This window comes from Thermobia domestica, chromosome 5 (assembly GCF_964235325.1).
Source record: "Thermobia domestica chromosome 5, izTheDome1.hap1.1, whole genome shotgun sequence".
NCBI lineage: Eukaryota > Metazoa > Arthropoda > Insecta > Zygentoma > Lepismatidae > Thermobia > Thermobia domestica.
In genome coordinates, this window is record NC_137458.1 from 153,938,261 (window position 1) to 153,950,300 (window position 12,040).

Genomic DNA, 12,040 nt, shown 5'->3' on the forward strand with positions numbered 1-12,040 from the left:
ATCTTTGATGGGAATATATGTGGTTCGGATCCTATATTAAACTGTATACCGACTACTCATATAGCCGTAGTACTGAAAAGAATCATTCAATTTCAAGGAAACTAATCATGATACTAACGAGTTATTTAGATCACTTTAAAATTAAGAAGAAAACGAAACTTACAAATAATTAAAACTATTGCATATTAATGGAAACTTAGAACAATAAAATTTTGATTGTCTTGGATGTTATAAGATATTAAGGATATAAAAGAATAGTTCGGAAATTCATTTCGATAAAGAAATACTTTAAATGAATAAAAATTACAGAATGTTGATTAATTGTGCGGAAGGATACAAACCTGCAGTATCTTTTTTTTTTATGTAAGGGAATCTCCAATTTAATTTTGTTAAATCAGGAGCATTGAAATCAGTAAAATGTGATCAATTTGAGAGTATTCTTCAGGCTCTTGAAGGTAAATCTTTATCATTTCCAGTCAATTGTTGAAATGTTTTACAAGTATATTATTTACAGGTATAGTGTTCCATTTATATGCTCATCTATATTACATTTATATGCAATATGCTGTTTGCTTCTCATAACCAGATATTTGGCGTTCGAAGGTCCAGTTCAGAATATATTTCAAAATACATTGCGCTGGGACTATATATTTACAATTGTTCACCGTAGTTCATAGGATTGTTTTTCTTATATAATTAGCTATGTATGTTACATTAAATTTCATATGTCAATTATTCATTACAAAATTATATATGGGTAAATATACCTATATAACTGGAGGAAACAGCTTACATAAAGTTATCGTCCAAAAATCCTTTAACGTTATAATACACTTTACTTAATAGGAACTGTCTGACTTTTCTCTTATGGCAAACAATATATTTTGTTCATTCCTAAAGTCTACAGGGAGGTGATTATAAATACTGATTCGCATGATTTCGTGGGCCTTTGTATATTAAAGTGGGACATAAAGTATAACATAGGGTAATCGTAAAATGTTTATTAAAAACTCAAATGCACAAAGATACAATATAAAATACTAAAATGTTAATATACTGGTAGAAGTTTTACTAAATCTCATTTTCATGACATTTTACTTAATATTTACTAGGTTTTAGCTCACTTCCATGTTAAAATTTCATATCGTATCATATCCATATCACTTCCAAATCAAAATTAATCATACATTAATATTAATTGATTGGTTGATTACGAAATTTCAAGAGTTTAATACGAAAATCTGTCTGGCTTGTATATATATATTCCATCTGATAGAATTAGACGAACGATACAATATTTCAGCAAAATAATTTCTAAAGGCATGAATCTTCTTATAGAAATATATCAAGAACTTTAGGCATGATTCAAAAAAATGCATCAAAAGATTGCGATCTTGGCGAATAATTAGTTTTTTGGATCAGGAGCACAAAATATTTGAAGGGCCTCTAAATCGAGTTTTCGTATTATTAACGGAATAAGCACTTCATACTGCGTTAAGTGATAGTTTCGGTTTGGCTACACTATATGTAGTTCTCCAGATATAAGACCTAGAAGAAAATTTTTGATTGATTGATCTTTTGATCCAAAAATAATTTCAAAATACAGAGTATAGACAAATTTTGAACAACAGGAAATAGTAGTCCTAGACAATATAAGGAAAAGCTACAAAAACAAAGTGACAGTACAAATACTTGTTCATTCTCGTATTTTAAAATTACAACTGTTAACAACTGTTATCATCACTGATAATAATGGTCTACAAGCGTTGATAGTGAAAATAGAGTATGATGATAAACTTAACGTATATGTTAATTATAATACGTATTTGAAGAGCCATTGGTTATGTTTTCTGTTGTGTGTCAACATACACTTTGTTTGGTTTGTTGTTTGTCATGTTATCTAGGAGTTTGGTTCACCAATACTTCTTTCTATATTTATTTACTCTGTCCGTGTGTCCGTCCGGAAGACACAAAAATCTCAAGAACTACTTGATGGATGACCATCAATTTTGGCCAGGATGTAAAGGCACAACAATTAAGAATGGAATTCGTTGATAGAAGTGATGTATCCAGTTAATTACAAGATGTGGACAGTCAAAAATCGGTTTCCCATGTACTGCTATGGAAGAATTATTTATACTATCCTTGCTTGTTAGACTAGCCGCAACGGTATTGAGATTAGTTGGTTACTATAATGCTCAGGATGCAAAACAGTAATGTCTTCGGAATGCAATGCTAAAGTGAAACTAAATGACTTTCTACTCGATAAATCTGTAGACTTAAATATTTTCTATTTTCAAATAATCATTCATCTTAAAGTATACTTCATTTAATTTAAAGTAAAATGCTATATTTAAGCCTAGATTTGGTAAAAATTTAATTTAAGCGGTTTGGTGTTCCAAAAATCAAACCGAACTCCTTTATGTGCTGTGACACTGTTACTTAATAAAAAGAGCTTCCTTTCAACAGTATAGCATAACACTTTGTTACCAACTTTGAAACTATTGATATATCGTTATAGGAACATAAATTCAACATTTGTTTTTCAACATAAAAAAAAATGACATGTTAAAAGGAGCTAGTCACCCAACACTCACGACTCCTTTAAAGTGTTCTAGTATTTATGACCAATAAGTGAGAGTGCTTAAACTTTTTTTTTTTTTTTTTTTTGGCCTCTTATTTGGCAATTTCATTTCAAGGTAAGAGAATGTACTTTTTCATATATAGAAGAAAATGGCCAGATTAAATAATTAAATAAATAAATAAAAATTAGTACTGTACTTGTACAGAGTAGGGAAGATACAAGTGGATAAATGTACTTTTTATAGCGTTTTTATTTTTAAGTGATTTGTCACATTGTTCAAAGTAAATGGGACCAATACATCGAACTTTCGTGAAAACTTTCATGAGCGATGAGCCTCTGTTACTTCAGAGTAGGCTGTATCAAGAAATTAGTAATTGATAAACGACAGCGTTTCGAAAGAAAATATTGTCTAATATGAAAGCATCTCTTCATTTCTTTAAATCTTCTGCGAACTTTAATACGTTATTATTGTAATCCATTGTTTTACATTCTTTAATACTAATACATTTAATACTAATACATTTAATTTTTTACGCAGATAATAACAACTGGTGGAGTAACCTACAAGAACGAGCCATGGCACAGAGAGTGCTTTACATGCACCCACTGCAACACGTCCCTTGCTGGCCAGCGTTTCACCTCGCGAGATGAAAAGCCTTATTGTGCCGAGTGCTTCGGTGAGCTCTTCGCCAAGAGATGTACTGCCTGCAGCAAGCCAATTACAGGTACTTTTGTTTTCCTACATTCATGTTCATTTAAGTTCTCTTGTTTGCTTATATGCAGAGAGTGTTTATTGTAGTTTTAGAACAACAACATTAATGTGATGATTGTAATTACCATTATGGATCTCCTGCACAATAAAGTACTATTCGACAATGTCCTCATACATATTTTGAAGATCTTCCTATTTTAATTGTTTCTTTTGAACGAATACTTTAAGATAGTTTGATATATAAAATTCATTATATTAAGGCAAATTCTTCATGAATTACAAATTATAAGAAAAAGAAAACTAACTACGTAATTGTTGCGATTTCAGTTAATGTACGAGGGTACTTTTACTTGTTGGATAAAGGTAATCTAATAGCATATAAATAACGTAACCTCGTAGCCTCGAAGTAAAAGTCTTGGTGAATATAAAAATACTAGACTTTTGTCTGTTCTTCTGCAGACATCTTCCGTAGTGAGTAATTTTAGGTTTAGAACAAGGGTATAGTTAAAACTGTACTAACTTCTTACTGCCGAGTATGTCTGTAGAGGTTGCGATATTTTGAAGTTTTGACAAAGTTTTTAGCAACTCCTGTCCATATGTACACCGGCAAATAGTGAAAACATACTTAAAAAAAAAACTAAGTTTCTGCTAGACATCTGATCGAAAGGGCTGGGAGGGGTAAGGAGAAAAGAGAAATTAAAAAATAAAAAAGGAGCTGGGAAACATGAATACAATCCTGCAACATGGCGCACACTTACTCTCTACAACTACTTATCTGTAATTTAGTTTTTCTTTCACATTGTGTCTACTTTTTCCTACCTCTATCTGATAAAGTACTTAGCGAAAGAGATTGTGAGTACCGCTTTCAATTCTTAGTGTATGTGATTTATATTTTCGCTCTTATGTGGTAAACAGTTCATTTCCTATTCCTGCCCGAAGTTCCTTTATTGTTGCTGAGTTCCCTCACGCAGGATGAACGTAGATTTGTATCGATATGGTTTATTATAAGTTATTTTGAAAAGCACATAAAATAAAATTGTTTATCGTAGAGTTGATTTATTTTTTCAACATGAATTCTTAAACTAGAGCTAGCAGCTTTCCAAAGTTTAAAACTATTATTTAATTTATTATGGAATTACGTATAGGACATGTTTAGTTGCCGTGTAACGTGGGTTCCTGTCACCACGGCATGGCGCGTCCTCAGGTTGCGGATCGAGGAGAAGGCCTCTAGATATAGAGGTTAGCTGCGAATATACTGAATAAGCAGTCGCGGACAGACGACTAGGAGTGGTCCTCCAGCTTGGGGGTTTGGGTAAGGCTAACACCCTCATCCTGTAAAAAAAGGTACTTGTTCAGAAACATTCACAAAAGCCTCGGACAAGGACTGATAACTTGGCACGACATCAGCAAAAGAAAATGGACATGAGATTTGGAACATGGAATATTAGAAGTCTTTATAGGGCAGGCGCGTTAAAATCTGTAACGAGTGAGTTAGAGAAATACAGGATGGACGTAGTAGGAGTTCAGGAAGTTAGGTGGGAAGGAAATGGATCTGAGAATTCCGGAAATTTTACGTTTTTTTTACGGGGAAGGAAATAAAAGTCACCAGTTAGGAACAGGGTTTTTCGTTCACAAACGAATATTACCAGCAATTAAACGGGTTGAATTTGTTACTGACAGACTTTCTTTTATTACTCTCAAGGGACGGTGGTGTGATATTATTGTTTTAAATGTACATGCTCCAACTGAAGATAAGGGTGACGATATAAAAGATAGTTTTTACGAAGAAGTGGAACGGATATTTGACCAACTCCCGCGATACCATATGAAGATTCTATTAGGGGATTTCAATGCGAAGGTAGGACGAGAGGATATTTTCAAACCGATTATAGGGAACGAAAGTTTGCATAAGGAAAGTAATGACAACGGTGTTAGACTCGTGAACTTTGCAACATCCAAAAACCTAATCGTGAAGAGTACAAAATTCCCACATCGCGACGTTCATAAATACACTTGGACATCACCAGACGGAAAAACACATAATCAAATTGATCACGTTTTAGTAGATAGAAGAAGACAATCTAGCATAATTGACGTCCGGTCGTTTAGAGGGGCTGATTGTGACACTGATCACTACCTGGTAGTAGCGATAATACGGGAGAGATTATCGTTGAATAAAGGTAATATTCAATGTCCGAAAACGGAGAGATTTAATTTAAAGAAATTAGAAGAGAGCCAGGTAAGAGAGGAATACCAGATTGAAGTTTCGAATAGATTCGCGGTTTTAGAAGACTCGGAGTGCACTAGTGTTGAGGATACTTGGATTGAAATTAGAGATAGCATTAAAAGTTCAGCAATAGAAAAATTGGGACACGCGGAAATACGTAGGAACAAACCATGGTTCGACCAAGAATGCATTAAACTAGCAGAGAAGAGAAAACAGGCAAAATTACGGTGGCTACAAAATCCGAATGAAACAACTACACAAAATTTCGCAGATACCAGGCGGGAAACTTCCAAAACTTTTAGAACAAAGAAACGGGATTTTTTGAAAGCTAAAATTAAGGAACTTGAAGATAATAGTAAAAATAAAAATATTCGGGACATGTATAAGGGGATCAGCGAATTTAAGAAAGGCTATCAACCTCGTGCTTATATATTAAAGAAATCTGACGGAACAGTTCTCACCGATACGGATAGCCTCTTAAATAGATGGAAAGATTTCTTTGACGATTTGCTGAACACGCAGCCAAAAACTAATGTGCGTGGAGAAAAGGAGATACACACCGCAGAACCGTATATTCCAGAACCCAATCGAATAGAAGTGGAAGCCGCTATAAAGAAATTGAAGAAACACAAATCTCCGGGTGTAGATGAAATTCCGGCTGAGTTAATTTTAGCTGGAGGCGAAAAATTGTGGAACAAGATACACAAACTCATTCTCCTTATCTGGAACAAGGAAGAATTGCCACAAGAGTGGAAAGAATCAATCATTGTTCCAATTCACAAGAAAGGCGACAAAACTGACTGTAATAATTATCGAGGCATTTCTCTTCTGTCAACATCCTATAAAATCCTTTCAAATATTTTGTTAGCAAGATTGACTCCATACGCAGATGAAATTATTGGAGATTATCAGTGCGGATTTAGACGAAATCGATCAACTATCGACCAAATATTTACCATTCGCCAAATACTCGAAAAGAAGTGGGAATACAATATCCCGGTACATCAACTATTTATTGATTTTAGAAAGGCTTACGACTCCGTTAGGAGAGAAACATTATACAACGTTCTTACAGAACTTGGAATACCGAGAAAGCTAATTAGATTAATTAAGATATGCTTAAGTGAATCCCAAAGTAAAGTCCGGGTAGGAAAATTTTTGTCCACGAGCTTCCACGTCGAAAATGGCCTGAAACAAGGAGATGCGTTGTCGCCATTATTATTTAACTTTGTGCTGGAATACGCCATAAGGAAAATCAAAGATAGCAACCAGGGCCTAGAGTTGAACGGCATTCACCAGGTTATGGCATATGCTGATGATGTAAATTTAATAGGGGATGATAGGAGAACAGTAGAAATAAATGCAGAGATCTTATTAAACGCTTGCAGGGACATGGGTTTAGAAGTAAATGCAGAGAAAACTAAATACATGGAAGTGCGTCGGGACCGTAATACGGCAAATTGTGGAGGCGTTAAAATATTAAATAATACTTTTGATAAAGTGGATACTTTCAAATATTTAGGATCAATATTAACAGACGAAAATCATATTCACGAAGAAATTAAATGTCGACTAAAAGCAGGGAATTCGTGTTACTATTCGGTTCAAAATCTCTTGTCGTCGCGAATTCTGTCGAGGAATTTGAAGCTTAAAATATATAAAACGATAATCATGCCTGTTGTTCTGTATGGTTGTGAAACATGGTCGCTCACTCTGAGGGAAGAACATGGACTGAAAGTATTTGAGAACAGGATCCTGAGAAGAATATTCGGACCCAAGAGGAACGAGAATGGGGAATGGCGGAAGCTTCATAACGGGGAACTACATAGTTTATACGGTTTACCCAACATTGTTAGGGTCGTCAAGTCTAGGAGGCTTAGGTGGGCAGGTCATGTAGCTAGAATGGAAGAAAGTAGAAACGCTTTCAAAGTCTTGACTGGTAGACCCATAGGAAAACGACCATTAGGAAGACCTAGGCGCAGATGGGAGGACAATATTAAGATGGATCTCGCAGAGATAGGAATACAAAGTAGAAACTGGATGCAATTAGCTAAGGATAGAAGTCAGTGGAGAGCTTTTGTGAACGCGGCACTGAACCTCCGGGTTCCATAGGCCATAGAGTTAGTTAGTTAGTTAGTTACATGTTTAGTTGTAAGAAGAAAGTGAGCTTCTCTGTCTCGTATACACTTCTTTTTCTCCAGAAAATGCAAGAACTCGTTTCCTTTAAGTAACAAAGCCAAATAAAACGTTATACAAAATTTCGTCCTCGAATGTGCGACAGGTAGTAGTCCTAAATGCAAATAAAAAAAAAAGAAAGAAAAAGAAAGACAGAAAAGAAAACGAAAATAAAAACTGCTCAGCATATAGTCTTATTCTCAGAATTAAAGATATCCCACTTCTCTGAACTGAATATATATCATTCCAACTTACTGTAATTGGATCAACATGTGCTATGCATGCTTCCAACCAGGCTGCTGCTTTATCTGTACACCATGACTCATTTCAATATCTGTATAATAATTATTCTTATACATAATGTATTGTGTCTTAACGGGCTATTTTTTTTATTTTTTAAATTTTATTTTATTTTTTATTTTATTTATGTATTTTTTTACATATAAATATCAAAACTTTACATTTTCATCTGTTAGCAATGTACTTTCTTAGGAAAACAAATATTGTAGAAAAATACTTGCGGGGAGAGATTTGTCGCATGTAAATATAAAAATATTTCTTTTTCTGAGTGCAAAACGATAGATCAATATGAAATTTCATGCAGTGAATATTTTTCTTTCAGTGGTAGCTATAAAGTTCAGTGCGGTCATTGTTTGTCGTGAAATGTGTCAGTATAACCCAGAGAAATGTATGTATTACGATCGAAGTACAGGTCTCTCTAAATATACATAATATACTTCACATAACTTAAACAACGTTAAAGTGTTTAAGAAAAGAAAAATATCTGGAGACTTTTAAAATAGACTACAAATAATATTTTATTAGAAGCCAGAAATGCAACATTACATTTATTCTTAGACTAATTAGACAAAAGATGGTTGCATATCACTGATAATTTTATATATTCAACTGGAAGAAGAAGAAAAAGCTAAAAGCTGAAAAGTATTCTCTGCATCCATATTCTTGTGTCACTAGCAGTTTGACTCTCGGGACATAGAGAGGCACATACAGTAATTTTTATTTGTGACAATTTCATTTCTCCATGAATAAATTTCTCATTTTAATTTCCTTTCTTCAGTTTATAATTTGATCTTGAACTCAGAAAATTTTTGAGCTTTTATTGTTTGTGAAGAAAGAAAAAAAAGAAAGATGAAATGAAGGGAATTCCCTAACTTTATGCCAACATTGACGTAAAAAGTTAAACATAGGCAAATGTGATTGGATGCAAGATTCATGAAATATAAAAGATTTTTTTTTTTAATTTTATTTTCTAACTCTCACAGCACACCACACCTACATCAGTTAACACTGCTTACAGATGAACTTGTTCTATGCTTCAGTAACATTCAATAATGAATATCATTAAAAACTTGCAGTCAAGATTAATTTTGTAGATTTAGACGATGCTTGATATATTATTGCATAATTTATATATCCATTACTCTCTTTACGTGATACAAATGTTATAAATGTTGCTTTTATTTTTCATCTACAGGAATTGGTGGCACTCGATTTATCTCTTTCGAAGACCGCCATTGGCATAATGATTGCTTCATCTGTGCCATGTGTAAAACCTCGCTTGTGGGTCGAGGTTTCATCACTGACGGGGCTGACATTATCTGCCCAGAATGTGCCAAGCAAAAATTGATGTGAACGTGAAAAGAAAAAGTTCATTGTAATATTTTTTTGTCTTTTTATTATTCTTTTTTTTTTGTAAATTCAATAACAATCATTCAAACCAATTATCATCAGAGAGACTATATATATATTTTTTTTGTTGAAATTAGATAATGCACCAAGCTGTATAATATTGCTCTGTGGAGAGAGGCATTGCTCCACAAAGAAATCAGTAGCTATATCAGTGTTGCATTACAACAGTAGTAAATGTATACTTTGTGACTAATTAATTACGCGGTGAGAAAAGAAAATTATGACAAAAAAATTGTGCACATAATATAAATAGGTATATAATATATATATACATACATACATATATATTCTGAGGCTTTTTTTAGACGTTGAAAGGGAAAAACATTAAATAATTGTATGGAAAAAAAGTCCCGAATTAAAATGTTAATTATATTCTTAAGCATGCCCATTATTTTGGGCATTTATATAAAAGTGTAATATACATAAATAATATATTATACACAACTGTTAATAACTTATATGTTTTATTTTTAGTAGTAGTTTATCAATTCGTGATTGCTTTTGTAAAAAAAATAAATGAAGAAATATATATATATTATATATATGAAGGGAGAACAAATTTCATAACATTGTAGTAATATCTGATATATATATTAATTATTGCGAACGCATAATAATAGTAATAATAATAATACTAGTATATAACACAGTTAACATGGAGTTCATATTGCCTTAAATGAAGTGTCCCATTCCACGACCATAGGGAATTAAGCTACATGCTGCTCTGCCTTGGTCAAACTATGCATTCTCTATTTGGAAGTAAGTAAATGTTAATGAAAAAAGATACATATATTTCATTACCAAGTGCCACTTTCATTTTACCTAAAAGCGAATATATATTTAAGATCTCACCCATTTAATTTCTCGTTTTATACGTCATCAGATTAACTGTGTATCAGTAAGGAACAAGTAACGGGAATAACCTATGCTTTGTAAAATTTACTTGGAAGCGTGCAGAATATCGTTGTATTATCTTTTAAATACATATATGTATATATTTTCATGAATTAAATCATACGATACTTTATATATATAATGTATGTGAAAAAAAGGGAAAATTTTCCGATTTCTATAACTACATAAATCAATAAAAAATAAATAATGATAACCTAATTGAAAAAAAAAGTTAAAATAACTGCATAAAATCAGCTGTTTATTATATATATATATATATGGGATGTTAGGATGCTATGTGATAGCTTTTATTGGATCTGGTGGCCTTATTAAGGTAACAGGTGTAGTTTCTCTTTTTTTTTTAATTAATGCATATCAAATAGATTTCTTTCTGAAAGAAAGTAACGAAAAATAATGTTAACACAACAACATGGTTCTTAGCCAACCTAATACAGACTAACAATATGTCCGTCCCAGTATGATATAAAGTTTACAATCAACTCCAAGGGAAAAGATGATAAACAAAGAAAATGTATTTAAAAAAAAAAGAAATGAAAAAGGAAAACTACACTTGTTTCCATTACTGAAATTACTAATAAGTACTATACATATAGATATAAAGATATATATATTCTAAGAAATGAAGGAACTATATATATTTACATAACAGTGAAATGTATAAATCTTTAAGTTGAAAAAATAACGTCTTTTTTGTTTTATTCGTTTTTTTTAAAAAAAAATGCTTATCTTCATTTGTTTCAAACCTATTTTTTTTTTATATAGTTGCAGTAATGATGAACTTCTTATTTGAATGCATTTATTTATATAGAATGATAAATGAATGTAATAAATTTATGTATTTGTGGGAGGGGGTGAGAAACACAAAATAAGCATAAAAGAAGTTTAATTATTTCATCTTTGTATTATTATTGTATTTTTTTTTACTAAATAATTTTTTAAAAAATCAACGTGGTTCAGAAAAAAAACACTACTTGTATATGTCACTACACAAATGTGAAGTAAAGTGATAACTCTAGACAAACAAAAGATAAAGTAATGAAAATATCAACATGAACACTTGTGCCAGATTGTGTTTTTATTTTGCGAATTATATATATATATAGATAGATTACAAAGAAGAATAAAGAGATCTTTTTAAATGTTATTGCGGATATACTAGTGATGTTGCTTTGTTAAGACTTTCTAGTCACGTTTATTGGTGGAATTTGTCATTTTATCTAGGAGTGTTGTTGGGATAAATAAATAAATAAATAAAAACAGTTAAGCATACATAAAAAAAGAAAAATACTGTGTTACGTAGGTTTGTAATTGTAGAACTTCAAAACTGCTTTCTTTTTATCATGCACATTTAATTCTTGTAATAACAAAGAAAGGAATATAATTTGGTCGCCATCATGATAATTACATATATATAAATCTTCTGTTTCTTCCTTTTTTTCTTTTTTTGAAAATAAGAAGAAAATATGTATATTTTATTCTTAAAACATAATAAAGCAAATTGCAACAGTTCATGTGTATTGGAGATGTTATTTTCTTTGAACAAGTCTCTTTATTGTAAATTAACCTTTTATTTGTACCTACTGTAGCCTATTTCCGTAATTAAAAAAAAAAATAACAATAAGGGAATCACTTCTTTATTTTTATATATTATCGTTGTCTATGATTGAAATTGTAGCATGTAGTATGGTTATGAAAAAGCTTTATTTTTGATTTTAAT

At 31.8% G+C, this 12,040-nt stretch overlaps 1 protein-coding gene across 7 annotated transcripts in view; it reads left to right on the top strand.

The window, feature by feature from the left end:
* Positions 1-11,832, top strand: part of Lmpt (four and a half LIM domains protein limpet) — a 934,906-nt gene extending 923,074 nt beyond the window's left edge. For all 7 annotated transcript variants that reach the window (XM_081759226.1, XM_081759223.1, XM_081759224.1 and 4 more), the window contains 2 exons: positions 3,123-3,309; positions 9,194-11,832. In XM_081759226.1, coding sequence (XP_081615352.1) covers positions 3,123-3,309; positions 9,194-9,351 — 345 coding nt within the window. In that variant the 3' untranslated portion in view covers positions 9,352-11,832. The remainder of the gene's footprint in view (positions 1-3,122; positions 3,310-9,193) is intronic.
* Positions 11,833-12,040: the final 208 nt, after the last annotated feature.